The sequence below is a fragment of the Castor canadensis genome, chromosome 3, assembly GCF_047511655.1.
Source record: "Castor canadensis chromosome 3, mCasCan1.hap1v2, whole genome shotgun sequence".
Classification (NCBI taxonomy): domain Eukaryota; kingdom Metazoa; phylum Chordata; class Mammalia; order Rodentia; family Castoridae; genus Castor; species Castor canadensis.
Window position 1 is genome coordinate 69,701,441 of NC_133388.1, and position 18,243 is coordinate 69,719,683.

The following is an 18,243-nucleotide window of genomic DNA, read 5'->3' on the forward strand; positions in this document are numbered from 1 at the left end:
TGAATGAGACATGAGAAGGAGAACAAATTGGAGGACTCCCACTTCTAGATTTCAAAACTTATTATTAAGTAATGCTAATCAGGATAGTGCAGTACTGGCGCAAGACTAGGCATGTAGATCAATGAAATAGATTTGAAAGTCCAAGGTATTCAAGACATTTTAAGTACAAAACATTATATATCCATGCTATGTGTGCATACACACACAGAATTTAATTGTATTTGTGAAGAATGTTTTTGGTGAAGGATACTTAAATTGCTTTATGGGAAGGAAACATCTGAGTTGTGACAAATGGAAGGTTTGGAAGGAGAAAGTTTGGTATACCTTTTTTATACTATAAATTTTTAATAATATAAATGTACTACTGAGTCAAAAATAAATTTTTAAAAACTATAATAAACTGGGGACTGGGGAATATGGCTCCATGATAGAGTGCTTACCTAGCATTTGTGAAGCCCTTGGTTCAACCCAGCACCATAAAAAGACAGGGGAGGAGATACCGGGGTAGTCTTTTAGTAATAATATGCAAACAAGTCTGTCATTCATACGTTTAGTCATTAGTAACTAATATTGATAGGAGATATGTTCAGTTCACACTGTGGGGCTTTGTTTTTGTAATTCTCCATATTATCAGATATTCAAATTTTATTAAAGCATATGCATAATGGTTTTCTGAGTATAAAGGGTTTTTTTTTTCCTTTTTCTTTCCTACATCTCCCTAATTCTCTTCAGTGAACAATTTCCTGGTTTCTATGCATCTCATAGATTCAGAGAATATCATCCAGTGCAACAACCTTGCTATTAATGTGTATTATATGTAAATCAGAACATAAAAATGTTTTAAATCTTTGCACAAGTTAATTTGTAGTTTACTGAATGTACTTGAAGTGTAGCTAAGTTCTACGTTCTTATTTTTATTCTGGGCTCTGACAGGTATTAACAAAGTGGGAATCCAATTTTGTAAATTGTAAATATTGACATTAATCATTTTGTCAAATTGACATTGTTTCAACTTTTCTCCACATTAGTTCAGATTGTTGATTTTTATTCTGACCTTGGTATCCTCCCCCACCACATCTAATTGAATAACAAAAGATTCATAGTGAACAAGATTTGATTTCTTTCCTAGTTAAGTCCTACTAATTGGGGATCCTCAAATACTTAAGAAAAAAATACTAACGTAAACTAATAAAATCAGCTGTAACTAATAAAATCATCTTTCATTACCCATGGAGAATTGGTTCCAGGGCCCCCTTCAGATTCCAAAATCAACAAATGCTCAAGTCTAGTACAGGGGCTGGGATATAGTCTCATGGTAGAGAGCTTGCCTAGTATGCTTGAAGTCCTGGGTTCAATTCCTAGCACCAAAAAAAACAAAAAACTAGAGTATCAAGTCCAGTACATAAAATGCCACAGCACCATGCACATTCTCCTGAATACTTTAATCTCTACATTGTTTATAATACCTAATAAAATATAAATGCTATGTAAATAGTTGTTATATTGTATTGTAAAGTGAGAGATGACAAAAAAAAATCTGTACATGTTCTGTAGAGTCTCAACTTTTTTCCTGAATATTTTCATAGTTGGTCAAATCTACAGATTTGGAAACCCCAGATACAAAGAACTGACTGTAATTCTAGATTTAGTATTGAGTCGATAACATACAAAAGATTTTATTCCTAATGTTTGTGGATAGTGAAAAGTTTGTGTCTCTTTCAGTAGTGTTTTTGAGTTTTGTTGAGTTGATTAATTTTATGTGGAACTTCATTGTTTCTAGGTAAATCTTACGAATCATTGTGGTTTTATGGGAGGACTACAGAAAAACAAAAGCACTGGATTGACCACTCCATATTTTGCTACCTCTACAGTAGAAGTAGTATTTCATGTATCAACAAGAATGCCTTCTGAGTCTGATGACTCTTTGACCAAAAAAGTAAGTGCTGAGAAAAAGTGATTTAGTTAAAATCCTAGAATTTAAGAAAATTAATAACTAAGAAATTCAATTGATCAAGCAGTTTCTAGGTGTAGTAATTCTTTCTTTACCCAATGGTGTCTTCCAAAATGGGATTATTTTGCAGCAAACTGTTCTCCTTAAAAAGCAATACTGTAATTAAAAGTTGCAGTCCTTTTTGTTTTAAATAAATTTTTATTGTGTATATTTGACATCTATAACATGATGTCTTGAGATACATATAATAGTAAAATGATTACTGTGTTGAAGCAAATTAACATAGCCAGTTACTTTTTGTGACAAAATCGGCTAAAATGTACTTGTTAAACAAAAATTCCAGATACCTTACAAAACTGTAGTCCTTTCCTTCATTAGGTCTCTATAGACTTTTACATCTTACATATATGCTACTTTGTATCTTTGACCTACATCTCATTTCCTCCCCTTACCCACTTTAGTCACTACACTGCTTGGAGGTGTTTTTTTCTTTTGGGTTTGGGCGGGCTGGTTGGTTGGTTGACTGATTTCTGAGACAGAGCTTTGCCCTAAAGGCCAGGGTGGCCTTGAATACATAATCCTTTGCTTCAACCTACCAAATACAAGCCATTAATCCTGGCTTGTATTCTTTAGCTCTGTATTTTTGATGTTTGCTTATTCCACATATAAATGGGATTGTACAATATTTTCTTTCTTTGTCTTCTTTCACTTAGCATAATGTCCTCCAGGTCCATCCGTGTTAGAGCAAATGGCAGATCTCTTTTTTGTGTGTGTGGGACTTGGTTTTGAACTCAAGGCTTCACACTTGTAAAACAGGTGCTCTACCACTTGAACTACAGCTCCAGTCCATTTTGCTCTGGTTATTTTGAAGATAGAGTATCAAGAACTATTTGCTCGGACTGGCCTCGAACCGAGATCCTCCTGAGAGCCTCCCAAGTAGCTAGGATTACAGGCATGAATCACCAGCACCCAGATAGAATCTCCCTTTTTTAAGTATGGTTAGTATTCCATTACAGACACAGACACACACACACACACACACACACACACACACACACACTCACACACACTCACACACCACACACTTTCTTTATTCATCCATCATGGGTGGACACATATTTCTTACTTCCCACAAAATTGTCATGAGGGTTAGGCTTTAAGAAGTCTTTGAAATGGATGTTTAACAGTACTTTATCATAATAACAAATTTTGGAGGTACACCATTTAAAAGTTAAATTATCAAGTTCTATTAAAGTTACACTATTGAAATGGTGAAGGTTTTACATACTGAATGTATTAGAGAATTTTGAAGGTCGAAACCTTGAATACCAGTAGTTTATTTTATGTACAAGTGTAGAAAGAGAGTTTTTTTATGGCACAATACAGGCAACATAAAATTTATAATAATCATTCTAAACCTTTTTTGGGGTGGTGGGCAATCCTGGGGTTTGAAGTCACTTGCTAAATAGACAGATACTTTGCCACAAGAGCCATGCCCCTAATCCTTTTTAGTTTAGCTTATCTTTCAGATAGGGACTTACTTTTGCCCAGGGTGGTCTGGGACTATGTTCCTCCTATCTCCACCTCTCACATAACTGGGATTACAGGTCTGCACCACCATGCATGGTCCCTGGTCTTATTGTTGTTTTGTTTGCTTTGCTTTGCTTTGTTTTTTGGACAGGGAGTCTCACTGTGTTGCCCAAACTAGCCTGAACCTCCTGGGCTTCAGCAGTCCTCCTGCCTCCAGTGAAATTGGCATGTACCACCATACCCAACTTTGATTATAAATCATTTTTAGACCATTTTTTACTGGTTCATTAACTTTAAGTATATTCAGAGTACTTTGTAATTATCATCACTGCTCTCTTTCAGAACTTTTTCATTTTCATTTGGTTCAGAATATTTTAAATTTTTCTTGAAAATTTTTTCCATGACCCATGTGTTATTTGTATGTTAATTTAATGTCCAAGTGTTTTGCCATTTTCTAGCTATTTTTATTGTAACTAATTTCTAGTTTAATTCCATTGTTGTCTGAGAGAAGACATTGTATGATTTCTACTCTGCTGAACTTGTTAATAGCCCAGAGCATGGTCTTTCTTGGTGAAGGTCTTATGTGAGCTTCAGGAAAATATATAATCTATTGTTATTGCATGAAGTAGTTTGTAGATGTCAGTTGTATCCAGTTGATTGATGGTGTGATTGAATTCAACTATTTCTTCTGAATTTCTGCCACTGAATCTGTCCATTCCTTTTCTTTCTTTTTGTTTGTTAGTGTATATTAATTGTACAAAGGGGTTACACCATGGTATTTCACACATGCATATGTTGCACATTGATCAGATTAGCCCCCTCTGTTGCTCTGTTTTTCCCCATCTTTACTACCCCACTATTTTTCAGTAGCTTGTAATAGGTTGCTTTGTTCCATCTCCATACATAGACATAATGCATTTTGGTATTGTCCTTCCCCCATCATTCTGTTTACCCCTCATCACCCTAGTCCCTCGGTTACAGCCATACTTCTATATATATGTGGATGTATGCAATATGTCTATATATACATATACACACACGTGTGTGTGTGTGTGTGTGTGTGTGTGTGTGTGTGTATCTCTAGATTTCACATGAGCAAGAACATGCAACCTTATCTCTCATAACCTGGCTTACTTTGCTTAAACCTCATGATCTCCAGTTCCATCCATTTTCCTGCAAATGCCATAATTTCATTTTTCTTATGGGTGAGTAATACTCCATTGTGTATATATACCACAGTTTCCTTATCCATTCATTGGGTGAAGGGCATCTAGGCTGATTCTAAAGCTTGAATTAAACATGAGTATCCAAGTGTTTCTATTGTATCCTGACTTACGTTCCTTTGGATATATGCCTGGGAATATCACTGGGTCATGTGTCAGTTCTATTTTTAGTTTTTCAAGAGCCTCTACACTGCTTTCTGTAGTGGTTGCACTAATTCACATTCCCACTAAGTGTATAAAAGTTCCTTTCTCCCCACATCCTTGCCAGCATTTGTTTGAATTCTTTTTTTTTTAAGTATGAATTCTTGATGATAGCCATTCTGATTAGGATGAGATGAAATCTCATTGTCATTTTGATTTATATTTCATTGATGGCCAAGGATATTGAACATTTTTTCTTGTTTTTGTTGGCTGTTTGTACTTCTTTCAAGAATTATCTGTTCAATTAATTTGCCCATTTATTGATTGAACTGTTAGTTCCTTTGGAATTTAGCTTGTTGAGCTCCTGGAATAGTCTGCTTATAAATCCCTTGGCAAGTAGTATCCTTTGATACATGTAAGTCTTTTTTGGGTTTTGTATTTATTTTGTTTGGTTGGTCGGTTGGATGATTTTGAGACAGGGTCTTGTTATATAATCCAGGCTGGCTTCGTCAGTACTCCTGCCTCTGCCTCCCAAGTGCTGGAATTACAGATGTGTGCCATCATGCTCGACTCATACAAGTCTTAATTTTGGTGAAACCAAATTTAATTTTTATTTTGTTGCCTCTGCTTTTGGTGTCAATCCAAGAAACCACTGAAAATTTTTTGCTGTTTTCTTCTGAGAGTTTTAAACTTTTAACTCTTAACATTTAGGTGTTAGATCCATTTTGAATTAATTTTTGTAGCTAGTGTGAGATATAGATCATTCTTTTGCTTGTTGATACCCAGTTTTTCCATCACCATTGATTGAAAAACTGCTGTTTTACTCCATTGGTCTAAATGTCTATCCTTATGCCTACTCCATACTGTTTTGGTTACTGTAGCACTGTAGTAAGTTTTGAAACCAGCAAGTATGAGTCCTCCAACTTTATTCTTTTTCAAGATTATTCTGGCTTCCTAGATCTCTTCATATCCCATATAAAAGTTTTAGAATGGGTTTTTCTATTTCTACAAAAGAAACACTATTGGGATTTTGATAGGGATTACACTGAATCCATAGCTCACATTAGGTGGTATTTATGTCTTCCATTCCATGATCACAGGATATCTTTCCATTTGTTTATATCCATTAAATTCTTTCAGCAATACTTTTTATAGTTTTCAGTGTACAAGTGTTTTGTCTACTCCATAAAATTTATGCCTATTTTATTCCTTTTTAGACGATTGTAATAAAATTTTCTTTTGGAAATTGTTTATTGTTAGTATATACATATGCAACTGATTGTTGTGTGTTGATTTTGTATCCTGTATCTTTGCTGAATTCTCTTGAATTAGCTCTAATAAGGTTCTTGTGAATCTTAGGTGTCTCTACATATCAGTACATTTAATTTTAATGTTTCTATGGAGAAACAAAAGCTTGGATGGAGCTTCCTGATCTGCCATTTTGCTGCCTTCACACTCTCGGAACAGTTTTGATTTTAATTCTAAATTTAAAATTATTTGGGCTGGGGATGTAGCACACTGGTAAAACGCTTGCCTAGCATGCACAGGACCCTAGGTCTGCTTCCCAGAACCACAAAAAAAAAGCTTAATTTAAAATTATTTGGTAATTTGCTAGATAAAAAATACTAGTATTTTTTCAGTTATTTAGTGAGGAGAAGAACTCAGGCATAATATTTAATGCATTTAAGAGGCTAGAAACATTCTAACTTTTTAAAATGCAGCATCTGATTATAGTTTTAATTTTTTATAATGTAGGCATGTGTATTTAAACTTTTAAAGTACTTATTATTGAAAAAATTACCCAGTCTAGATGAACTTTTTTTCTTAAATAAAACAATTTAAAGGGTTTGTTTTAAAGTCTCCAAAAAAGAAAATATTAACTTGATCTCACAATTCATTATGACTAGTCTTCTTTTCATAGATATATGATGAAAACTTATAAACATTGCTTTCTCTATATACTTCCCAATTTTCCCTCTTCCCTATCCTCTATGGCACTTCCTCCTAATCTGATCCTCAGTAAACATTTTTCTCAGGAACAGGCTTATATTTTACTTTTGTTATAATATCACTTTCTTTTTAATAGCTTAAATGTTTAAGCTTAATCATAGAAGCCAGTCATCTTATACCAGTTCTTCTTAATAAAAAATCACTTTCTGTATTGGTATTTTTTTCTCCTGAATTTAATAAATTCCACATTAGTGGTAATAAGTTGAAGTCTAGAACATGTGTCCTATTACAAATGAACAATTGGATATCATTAGGTTGTCCCCCCGTCCTTTGAACATACATCTTCAGGTGTGTTAATCCATTCAGTAGACACATTAATGAGCACTGGTTGAAGTGTAATATTGGAGAAAGTAAAGCTTGTTGACCTCAGCATGGAGTTTAATACCTATAATTAAATTAGATAGTCTACAGTCAGTATAAAGAAATAGCCATGCCTCTGGCAAGCTAGAATTATTTATGACTCTGGTTCTTTGTTTTAAACTTAGTAGGAGAAAATCATTTATATCCATTTCCTAGAAAGAAATTTTAGTTCTGACTTTTTATTTAAAATATTATGTGGTGTTTTTGTAAATTATTTTTAAATTTTTTTTTCTCAGAATGAGATTTAAATGTCCTTGGACTTATTTAAATGTAGCATTTTTTTTGTTTTATTCTTTGGAAAAGAGGTTTTTCAAGGCTTAAGACAGCAGCAGAAGTGTTACAACATAGACTATACTTTTTGACCAAATTAACCATTCAGTCTAGTAGTCTCTCTTAGAAATATTATATCACCATATCAAAAAATCCCAATATAACCAGAGTCCAAGCTGTCTATTCTATAAATTATCTCTACCTCAGAAAATTGATAGAAATGGTTAAAAATAATTTCCACTTAACTGACTGTATTCACCCCTAAAAATCAAAAGTGCTGCAAGCATTGGTATAAAGTGTTCAGAGGAGTGTCTCTCATTTCCTCTGTCTCCTTGTTCTAGCCACTTGCTGATACTCTGCTTCCAAGGTAGCTGAATCATCCTTTTAGAAGTTTGATGAAGATCAAGTTGAGATAATTGCAACATACTTAGTTGGACTCTCTAGTCTATCTTTCATTTCCTGAACCCCCAAAAGAGGAGAAAGAAGTACTTTATTTAAGTCAGTTCTTTTAAAATGCTATTAGTGTATGGACAGCATTTCATGTCTTCAAATTTGTTCACAATAGTTTCACAAATAAATGAGACTTGTAGAACTGCTTGGTCCATTTTTAATTTTAAACCTGTTTTTTATTTTATGTAAAGATAAAATTAAAATACAAGTTACTCCCCAAAATACTATGTGTTAAATATAATCTAGAAAATTAATTAAAAAAAAAGTTTAAGGAATAATGAAGTTTTTCATTATTTTAGTAAAAGGAGGTTAATACTGTAATTAGTAAATGCTATGGAATTATATGCCTGGTTTTAGTCCCAAATATAACAATCTTATGTAATTCTATTTTAATATCATAGACTACCAATAACCCAATTTTTGCAAGTGTACTCCTGACAGCAAAGAAAGAGTATAGGGAAACCAGGAAATACCAATTGTTCAATGCAAATTTGACCATTACGAATGGTACATTTTGAATAGGATAACAGTAACTTCTCACTGCATGTAGATAAAATTCTAATTTCTCACTATGGCCTTCCACTTGAGACCTTAAGTATTGTTATATTGTCTTTTCAGTAGCCAGCAGTATTTACTGGCTATCACCCTAGGTACTGTACCTGTTGCTTTCAAGAAGCTTTTTCTCTTTTTTCTTTTTGGTGGGACTGGAGTTTGAACTCAGGGTTTCACACTTGCAAAGCAAGTCCATTTGAGCCACACCTCCAGTCCATTTTGCTCTGGTTATTTTGGAGATGGGGATCTCCTGAACTATTTGTGTTAGCTGGCCTCAAACTGAGATCTTCCCAATTTTAGCATCCCAAGTAGTTAGAATGATAGGCATGAGCTACTGGCACCTGGCAAGAAGCTTTCCTTAATTGCTGTAAATGAATGATCCAGACAGCAAATTAATATATGAAAAATACGTGACTATAAAAATGTATATGAAATGATGTTCTTCATATAGGTGAGGGATATACGATAGCATATGTCTTGCTAAGTATGAGTGTCTGGAAGGTGGGTAAAATAATGATACTTGGGATAGTGAGAATACCGTTTCAATTTCTATATATACCAATTCTCCTGAAGTAACTGCCTAGCCTAGTTAACTTCAGTGCCATTATAGATCAGTGTTCTTTGTTGTTTGTACTCAGAAGTTTATTTAGAGCATTATCTGTATTTTATATTATTCATCACAGTTATTTTACTGTGTCTCCTCCACCAGATCCAAAGCTTTGAGAGCAGAGACTACATCTATTTTTCCTCATTATTGTCTTTGCAAAAGCTAGCATAACTGCATTCAGTCAGCTCTCAGTTCATACTTGCTAATGAATGAGAGAAGGTGGGTTGGAAGAAGGGACAGAGACAGAAAGCTTTTTAAACTCAAGAACTAGTTTAGGTATATAGGGTGACAAGCATCTGATCTAGAGCAACGATAGTGGAAATAGGAAGGAAAGGAGAGCTCTTAGAAATGTAGAATCAAAGAAGACTCAGGTTTTGGTTGTGGGTGATTATAATTAGTTGGTAGGTGCCTTTCACAAATGGAGGAGTCAGGAGGTTAACTGATTTATGAGAGGAATAAGTTACTTTATGTAAATTCTAGTCTCTAGCCCCAGATGAATGATATTTTATGGCATGAGGAAACCTGGAATTAACTCTGGATTCCCTGATGGTATCATGGAGAATGAGAACACTGCCATAATGTAGATGTCTTAATTCTGTTGGATTGCTATACCAAAAATTTATAAGGATGACTTATAAACAAAGGAAATTTATTTCTCACAGTTGTGGAGACTGGCAAGATCAAGGCACTGGCAGATTCAGTATCTGATGAGGAACCAGTTCTTGGTTCACGGACCACTGTCTTTTCACTAACCTCATAGTGGAAGTGGCAAGCAAGCTCTCTGGTATCTCTTTTTATAAAGGCACTAATCCTTTATAAAAAGAGCCCTTATGATCTAATCACCTCCCAAAGTCTTCACCTTTTAGGGCCAAAGTCCTAAAACCAGCCTTGGGAGTCAGGACTTCAACATATGAATTTTAAGGATGCACAAACATCCAGTCTATAGCAATGGCAAACATGATTTTCACACAAGGACACAGAGGAGGCCAGACTTCAGAAATTACTGACATTCATGAGCTCCATGTCAATACCAGGCAAAACAGGATTATTAAACAGATGGTTTGTGAGCACTTAGATAATGAAGTAGTGATCACTAGGAGCTACCATAAGTTCACCATAACAAATCACATCAAGATAATTTAATTTGTTTTAATAGGATTACTAGATCAGGGCAACCATAGACTAAAGTTTTAACTAAGTCATTTGTTGTGGACAAGTTGAAGAAAGGTGGTCTTAATAATAATTTGTTACATATATTCATGACTGATTGTATACTCATATTCAGAACATGTAAATTAATTTTTAACAAAACAGTATAGGGAAGTGGTTGAAGGATGGGTTCTGGAACCAACCTCCTTAGGTTTGAATGCTGGTTTTACCACTTACTAGTGATTTGATGTTAAGCAAGCTACTTCATCTTTATAAGCTTCAATCTCTCATCTGTAAAAATAGTGGTAATATTAATTATACTTGCCTTGTAGTAGTGTTGTAAAAATTAAATGAGTTATCATAAAGCACTTAGAATAGTAACCACACAATAAATACCCTTAATACGTGTAGGGTATTTCTTTAACCAGGAACAAAACTCTGTAATAGCTCTCTTGTCCAAGCCTGACCCATTTGACATTTTTGCAGTTTCTTTTTTTGCAGTATTGGGGTTTGAACTCAGGGCCTCATGATTGCAAGGGCACTCTACCATTTGAGCCACTCCACCAGCCCCATTTTTGTTCAGAACCTAAATGAAGACACAAGAATTTGAACTTAAAAATAACCTAAATCTGGAAAAAAGAGGGCCAACACATTGAATAGCAGAAACAGGCTAGCAATACCTTGACGAGATTAAAGATAATCTTAACTAGGCAAGGTAAAATTTAGCAAGAATAAATATGAAATCCTCTCTTTAGCAGTTGATTGCACCTCTTTAAAAGAATTTTGTACAAAAAAGACTTAGGAGTTTGAATTGACAAGAGTTCCATTTAAGCAATGTTAGAAAGATACAGAAAATAATTTAGTGACTAGAACAACAAAGGAAGAAACAAACCCACTAATGGGTTTGCTGTATTAAACATATTTTGATATTGTATTCTATTTTAAACACTGCAATTTAATAGAAATATCAGTAAACTGAGGGAATAGCCCATGATAATGAATGTTTGTAAACTATAATAAGAGGAACTAACGATAGTTTTAACCTAAGAACAGAAAGTGGAGGTAATAGACTGATCTTCAAATATCTGAAAAGATAATGTATAGAATACAAATTGGATTTATTTGATAAGGCTCATTTTGGAAGAACTAACTTCAGGAAAGTAGGTTTACACTTAGTATAAAAAATGTTCTAATGATTATAATTCTTTAAAAGTGGAATGAGCTAATTTTTGAACTATTAAACTCATTAACCTTAAAAGTGTTTAAGCAGAGATAGGGTATCTTCTCAGGAATATTGCAGTGAGGGTAAGACCCTCACTGCACCTATATTAGATGGGAAATTGTTCCATTAAAAGCTCTTCCAGGGCTGGAGATGTGGCTCCAGTGGTAGAGTGCCTGCTTTGTAAGTGTAAAGCCCTGAGTTCAAAACCCAGCACCACCACAAAAAACAAAAATCTCTTCCAGTATTAACATTCTACAATTGTCAAAGACTTAAATTTTACACATGTTGAGTTTCATTTTTTTCATAAATTAGTAATGGTAATCTGTAGCCTATGGTATATACTTTGGATTCCAAAATGACTTCAATAGCAGAATTTGGAAGAGTAGTTTGGTTGCTGATATTTTAACAGAGTTATCTCATGTACAGAGAAGGCTTATGCTGTGTTTCAGAAATAAATTGACATCCGGGTCTACACCTATATAGATAGGAACTCCTTTGAAAATTTTCAGAGTATAGAAAAGCCTACTGAGTATACATAGAATAGTCCAGTAAGTCCATAAGAGATAATGAACAAAATAGATATAAAATAGTATATAAAGTATTTCTATCAAATATATGTACACTTGAAATTTCTGTTAACTTTTAATCATTAAAAATTCATTCTTTCAATAGTCTTTTGAAAATTTCCTAGATATATTATCATATATTAATGAAAATGTTTTTTAAAAGTTCCTTAGATATATAGCAATGATTAGCAGTTTCTCATTTTGTGTTTAATTTTTATGGAGGTTTTAAAGGTGTAAAAATATAAAAGTATGCCTCATCATGACAGCCTAAAATAATTGTGTTTTTAGCATTGGAATATAAGTATTTTCATGAAACTTTTCCTTGAAATATTTGAACATATCTATAATGGCTTCATTATACACATGGTTCTGTGCCAGAAATCTTCATTACAGTGCATTGGTAAAAATGTATGTTCTTTTCTGTTAGCAGACTTTTAATAGTATATGGAAGAGATTTGAAGGCAAGCTTTGGTTGTAAGATAAAAGTACAGTTGCCCTTTTCTCTTGTTTCTGTAGATAAGTAGGCACTAGAAATTATAGGTAGTTTTGGCAAGAGTTCAAGGGTTAATGTAGCAGATAAATAAAAGGAATTTTCTGTAAATTGAGACCTGCATTATTTCAGTTGTCTTGTCTTTCCTAACCTAACTCATTTAATTTTAAAAAGTAAATACTTAAATTCTTCCTGACAGTGTGCTCAGCTTTTACTATCGTTTATTACTTCAATTATACTTGATATCACTTAGAACAATCTGCCATTTGGAAATCTCAGTATAGCCTGGAGCTTAGTATTAGATCTGGCTGCTATTGTAACATGTACAGCATATGACATTAATGTATCAAAATTAGATTGGATCATCCCTCCTGGTTAAATTTATTTCACATTTCTTTTGTATTCAGTTAACATAAACCTATTAGGGAAGCTGACACATGGGGATGGCTGTATAGGAAGGATATTTTTAAAGTATTTTGATTAAAAAATGAAATTATGGAGCCATGGCTTTTCTGAGTTGTGTAATCTCTTTTTTGCTTTTTAAAAATGTCAGAAAGTCCTACTCCTGCATTTATATCATGCCATTTATGTTATACATAGGTATAAGAAGTTAACTCCAGGGTTAAAGAGAGACACTAATTGGACTTACTCCTCATTTATGTTATACATAGGTATAAGAAGTTAACTCCAGCGTTAAGGAGAGGCACTAATTGAACTTACTCCTTTATTTGAATCACATACCAAGTTTTTGCCTACCCTATGGTCTTTAATCAAATAGAAATTGTATATTTCAAAAATAGAAATTGTCTGCACATCAGCTGACAGCATAAATATCAATGATACTTATCCCTAGTGTGTCTTCCAAACTTTCCGCTCTACATTGTGTCCAGTTATCTGAAAGTAATGGAAAAGCCTATGTAAGCTATGTGCCAAAAGTAGACTCACATGTTTATAGTGCAGTATCAAAAAATACACTAGATGATGAAATTTTATACTAGAATTCAGGTTTGCACTGTAATCTCCAAGAAGAAAACCCAAGAATAATGGTCTTTACATTCATTTTTAAGTAGTTTATTAGAAATCCAACTTTTTTTGGTGGTAGTGGGGTTTTGAACCCAGCAAGGGTTTTGCCCTTGCTAGGTAGGCACTCTACACTTGAGCCACACCTCCAGCCCTCTTATAATTTTTATTATCATAGCATTAACTCTCCAGATGACAAGTTCTGTTTCTGACTGGCTATGAACAATTGAAATTATTTGTTCTTCTGCAGTGTCTCCTAATGTCTTTGAGCTTCTGTGTCATGTGTTATATAAATGATCAAATGCAATTTAAATTTTTTTACTGTCCCCCTTTATATAGTATGCTGTCAGTAGTATAACTATACTCACAGAGCTTTTATAAAGCACTATAAATTATTTTCTTGGTTTTCCAGTTGAGACATTTAGGAAATGATGAAGTGCACATTGTTTGGTCAGAACATACTAGAGACTACAGAAGAGGAATTATTCCTACAGAATTTGGTGATGTCCTTATTGTAATATATCCAATGAAAAATCACATGTTCAGTATCCAGATCATGAAAAAACCAGAGGTAAGAATTCCTTAGCTTCCACATTAATAATAGGTTTTGAGTTCTGTATGGGTTTGTGAGTTCTTTCCATCTGACAAAAGAAAAACTGGAGCAGGCATCAAGTTGTAAAAATGGGAGGAAATGCAACACAGACCCAGGCAGCTGTGTAGATTGTCTTAAGCCTTGTTCTGAAGGCACTGAAACAGAATAAATGGCAAGAAACTGCTTGAATGGGAGATGGCTAGATAGTGAAAGTTGAAAGATGAGTGAAAGTTCCTTTGTATTGAGCTCATAAGAGGACTTACATTTTATTAGAGAATTATTACCATTTCCTAAAAGACAAAGTAAGAAATATTCCTCTTAGAATAGGAACATGTGATTCCTATATTAATAAATGAGAATCCTACAAATTAAAAACAAAAAAAAATCAAAGTAACTCTCCTACAGTTGTATGTCTTATATATACCATAGGATTAAACCAGCTGTTGCAAAAATCTCCTTTTACCTATGTTCCTTTTTGTTTAAGCTAAATTATTTTAATAGAAAACTTACTTTTTTGACAGTTGACCAAGACTTAAATTTTTAAGGTTTGTCTAAATCAGAAATAAACATTTGTGGCAGAAGGCACTGACGGAAGACAGCTGAGGATGTGAGGGACTGGGGATAAGGTATACTCTTCAAGGGCATGCCCCAGTGACCTACTTCTTCCAACTAGGTCCCACCTCCTAGTGTCTACCACCCCCCAGTAATGCCATCAGATTATTAACCCGTCAACGGATTAATCCATTGATTAAGTCAGAGCCCTCATGATCCAAGCACTTCCCAAAAGTTCCATCTCTGAACATTGCATTGGAAACCCAGCCTTCAACATACGAGTTTGGGTGGGGTTAGGGACATTTCATATCCACACTATAATAGATGCAAAGCTGGTATCTCAAAAATAATGAAAAACTAACATCCTGCTTATGAGAATATATTTTTTTCCTGTGTGGTTATTGGTATACAATTAAAACTACAAAAATTTGAAAATTGAGAGTATATACTATTTAGTCACTTACATGAAACACATAATTCTTTTAAGTGTACACCTTGTAGATCCTTGATATTTGGTTTGTTTATTGAAAAGAATTGAATTTGAGTTGTATTTTCACTGAAGAAGGAACTAAAGAGGAAGCACAAACACTTTTGAGTGCAAATTGTCTTCATTGTTATCTTTTTACAATTTTAATATAAAATTATGTTCTAATTTCTCTGCTAGGTTCCCTTCTTTGGTCCACTTTTTGATGGTGCTATTGTCAATGGAAAGGTTCTACCCATTATGGTTCGATCAACAGCTATAAACGCCAGCCGTGCTCTGAAGTCATTGATTCCGTTGTATCAAAATTTGTATCCTTTTTTAGCAGTATGATTTCTATTCTAGTGCATATCTACTTTCCTAAGTATTTCTTATAGGTTGAGGTCTTTGTTTCTGGTATTGATAAATGGTAAAGTTCCTCCATTTTTCTTTTTTTGTTTGTTTTTTTTTTTTTTTTTTTCGTTGTTGTAGTGAAGACTGAACCCAGGGCCTCAAACTTGCGGTCCCTGTGTCCCGTATTTTGTTTTTGTTTTAATTTTGGAGGGGATAGGACTGAGGTTTGAACTGGGGTCTTCAACCTTGCAAAGCAGGCACTCATATTGAGCCACACCTCTAGTCTATGTTGGTGTGGTTATTTTATATTTATTTATTTATCTATGTTTTGGCAATATTAGTGTTTGAACTCAGAGTCTCATGTTTGCTAAGCAGCCACTCCTACCACTTTAGCCACTCCACCTGCGCTTGTATTTTGTTTTTGAGGTGGGGCCTTGCTAACTTTGCCAGGGCTGGCCTTGAATTTCAGATCCTCCTGCCTCCACCTCCCTGTAATCTGCAGGAATTACACGTGTGTGCCACCATGTCTAGCTCTTTTGTGAAATTTTAAATACTAATATTTTGGTTAATTAACTAGAATCTCATTATATGCCAGGCAGTCTGCTGCACTAAAGGTGCAGAAATAACCAAAACAGTCATTACAAAGAACTCAGTCTAGTTGGGGAAACATACCATTTTCTGTATATATGCTTTAAAAGTGGTGTGTACACTATGTCATCCACCTGGTAGGAATGGTCGTATCCCAGAACACTTCTGAGAAATGTGAGGATTGAACAAATCCTGAAGGATTTGATAGACTGTGCATATGTTTTCTTCTTTTGATGAATGAGTTAATCAGATGGATGAGATTAAAAAGAGATTTCCAAACAGGGAACAATGGAAACATGATAGTATGAGAGAGCATGGACTGCTCAAGTGGTAACGCCTTGCAAGTGCAAGGCCCTGAGTTCAATGCCCCCCATACTGCCTCAAAAAAAGACTTTAAAGGATGGCTTTTTAAAAATATCTTCTGTTCTATTCCATCTGAAATGGATCTATGATCATAACTAGGTAGACTGTCACATACATTTTCTTCTTTGATGATTATTCCCATGTAATCTCTCATATATTCTGACACTCTGAAATGAAATTACAGGTAAATCATGGTACATTACACTGGCTTAGTTTAATGACATTTTTTATTTGTAACATTTATGTCTTAAAGTTGAACACTCAGATTTGAAGTTGTCACTTTAGTGAAATGAAAAGGATTCAGGAACCTTTCCTTGTTAAAAATATAATTTGAGAAATCCATTGAATAGAGTTCTAATAATTGAAAAGAAATTTAACTGGAAATTTCAGTGAGTAGTATAAATACAGAAAAAATGGGTTTACTTTCTAAATCAGACTACATAGCCTATGGTTTTGAAGATTGACTTGAAAACTATGTAGTCTGTTTATTGTTTTGAAGTATTAAGGAGGAGCTATTCAGAGAAGACCCTTCAGAGTTTTTATGAACCCTTCTGAGCTTACCTAGGAATCAGGGTCATTTACATTTTCTTTAGGCCTAGAATTTTGAAAGCAACTTCACCCAAGTGTGACTGATTCATCAAATACATACTACGTTTCCTATTTTTAAGCTGTACATACCACATACCTTTTTAGGAATTTCAGCTCCACTCCATTCCCCAGATATCTTTTTTCCTTTGTACAAAGTAAGATGCTGGCAATCTCCCTTCGTAATCTACTCTTTCTAAATTTAAATTCTGATTTTTATCTTATTATAATACTTTCATAAAAGTTTTAAAGTCTGAATCTATTTCTTGGAGTATATGTTTCAGTTTATTGTCTCCTGAATATCGCTAGGATATTAATCTTAAATGGAATATGTAGATAAAACAATTATGTCCACATTGTTAGCTTCCCTGAAGAGGCCTACTTTTTGAACTTCATCTCTTTCATAGTTCAACTGATCTTTTTTGTTCATCCTCCACCATGTAATTTCAGGCACAATTGAAAGTTGTTGGATATGAAAGTGTTTGCACTTTACTGCATCGAGAAAAATGCAGTAAACTTACATCTTTCTGGAGAAGGGCAAGATGGATTACAATGCAGAACTCTATTTGCCTCTTGTATCACAAAAAAGAATTCTTAATTTATTGAGCAAATACAAATTTTCTGACCTGAGTACCAGCAACACTTAATATGCACATCTTAACAAGAAGTTTAAAAATGCAAAGTCAACAGTGTTGGAATGTGGCTTAGTTTTTTTATGCTCAAGTTCATGTACTTCTAGTTCAAATTTTCATGTTATACTTAAAGTATGAAAGCTGGATTTGTAATTGGAAAATAATGATTTCACTTGAGTTCTGCCTCGTGATCTTGATCAAGCTATGGGATCTTTTTATTGCAGTGTAGGGATCAAACCCAGGTCCTTAAACATGCTAAGCAAGCACTTTACCACTGAGCCATAACCCCAGCTCAAGTCACAGATCTTTGAATCTCACTTTCTTTATCTGTAAAAGGATGCTAATACCCACCTCAGAATTTTATTTTATTTTTTTGAAAATTAAACATTTTCAATTGATACCAAATTCTACCTTATTAGAAAGAAATGAAGCTATACGTACTGTTTTCTTTTATTTTCTAATTGTTTATACATTTATTCATATGTGTATACATTGTTTGGGCCATCTCTCCCCCCCCACCCCCATCTCAGAATTTTTGTGCAGATTAAATAAATGAATTTAGATGTGCTTAATAAT

The 18,243-nt window shown here is 34.0% G+C and overlaps 1 protein-coding gene across 6 annotated transcripts in view; it reads left to right on the top strand.

Moving 5' to 3' along the window:
* Positions 1-18,243, top strand: part of Ralgapa1 (Ral GTPase activating protein catalytic subunit alpha 1) — a 241,944-nt gene that overhangs the window by 193,183 nt on the left and 30,518 nt on the right. For 5 of the 6 annotated variants that reach the window (XM_074068142.1, XM_074068143.1, XM_074068144.1 and 2 more), the window contains 3 exons: positions 1,781-1,936; positions 13,954-14,112; positions 15,350-15,477. In XM_074068142.1, the coding sequence (XP_073924243.1) occupies positions 1,781-1,936; positions 13,954-14,112; positions 15,350-15,477 (443 nt within the window). The remainder of the gene's footprint in view (positions 1-1,780; positions 1,937-13,953; positions 14,113-15,349; positions 15,478-18,243) is intronic. The other variant, XM_074068145.1, reaches the window with a different exon arrangement.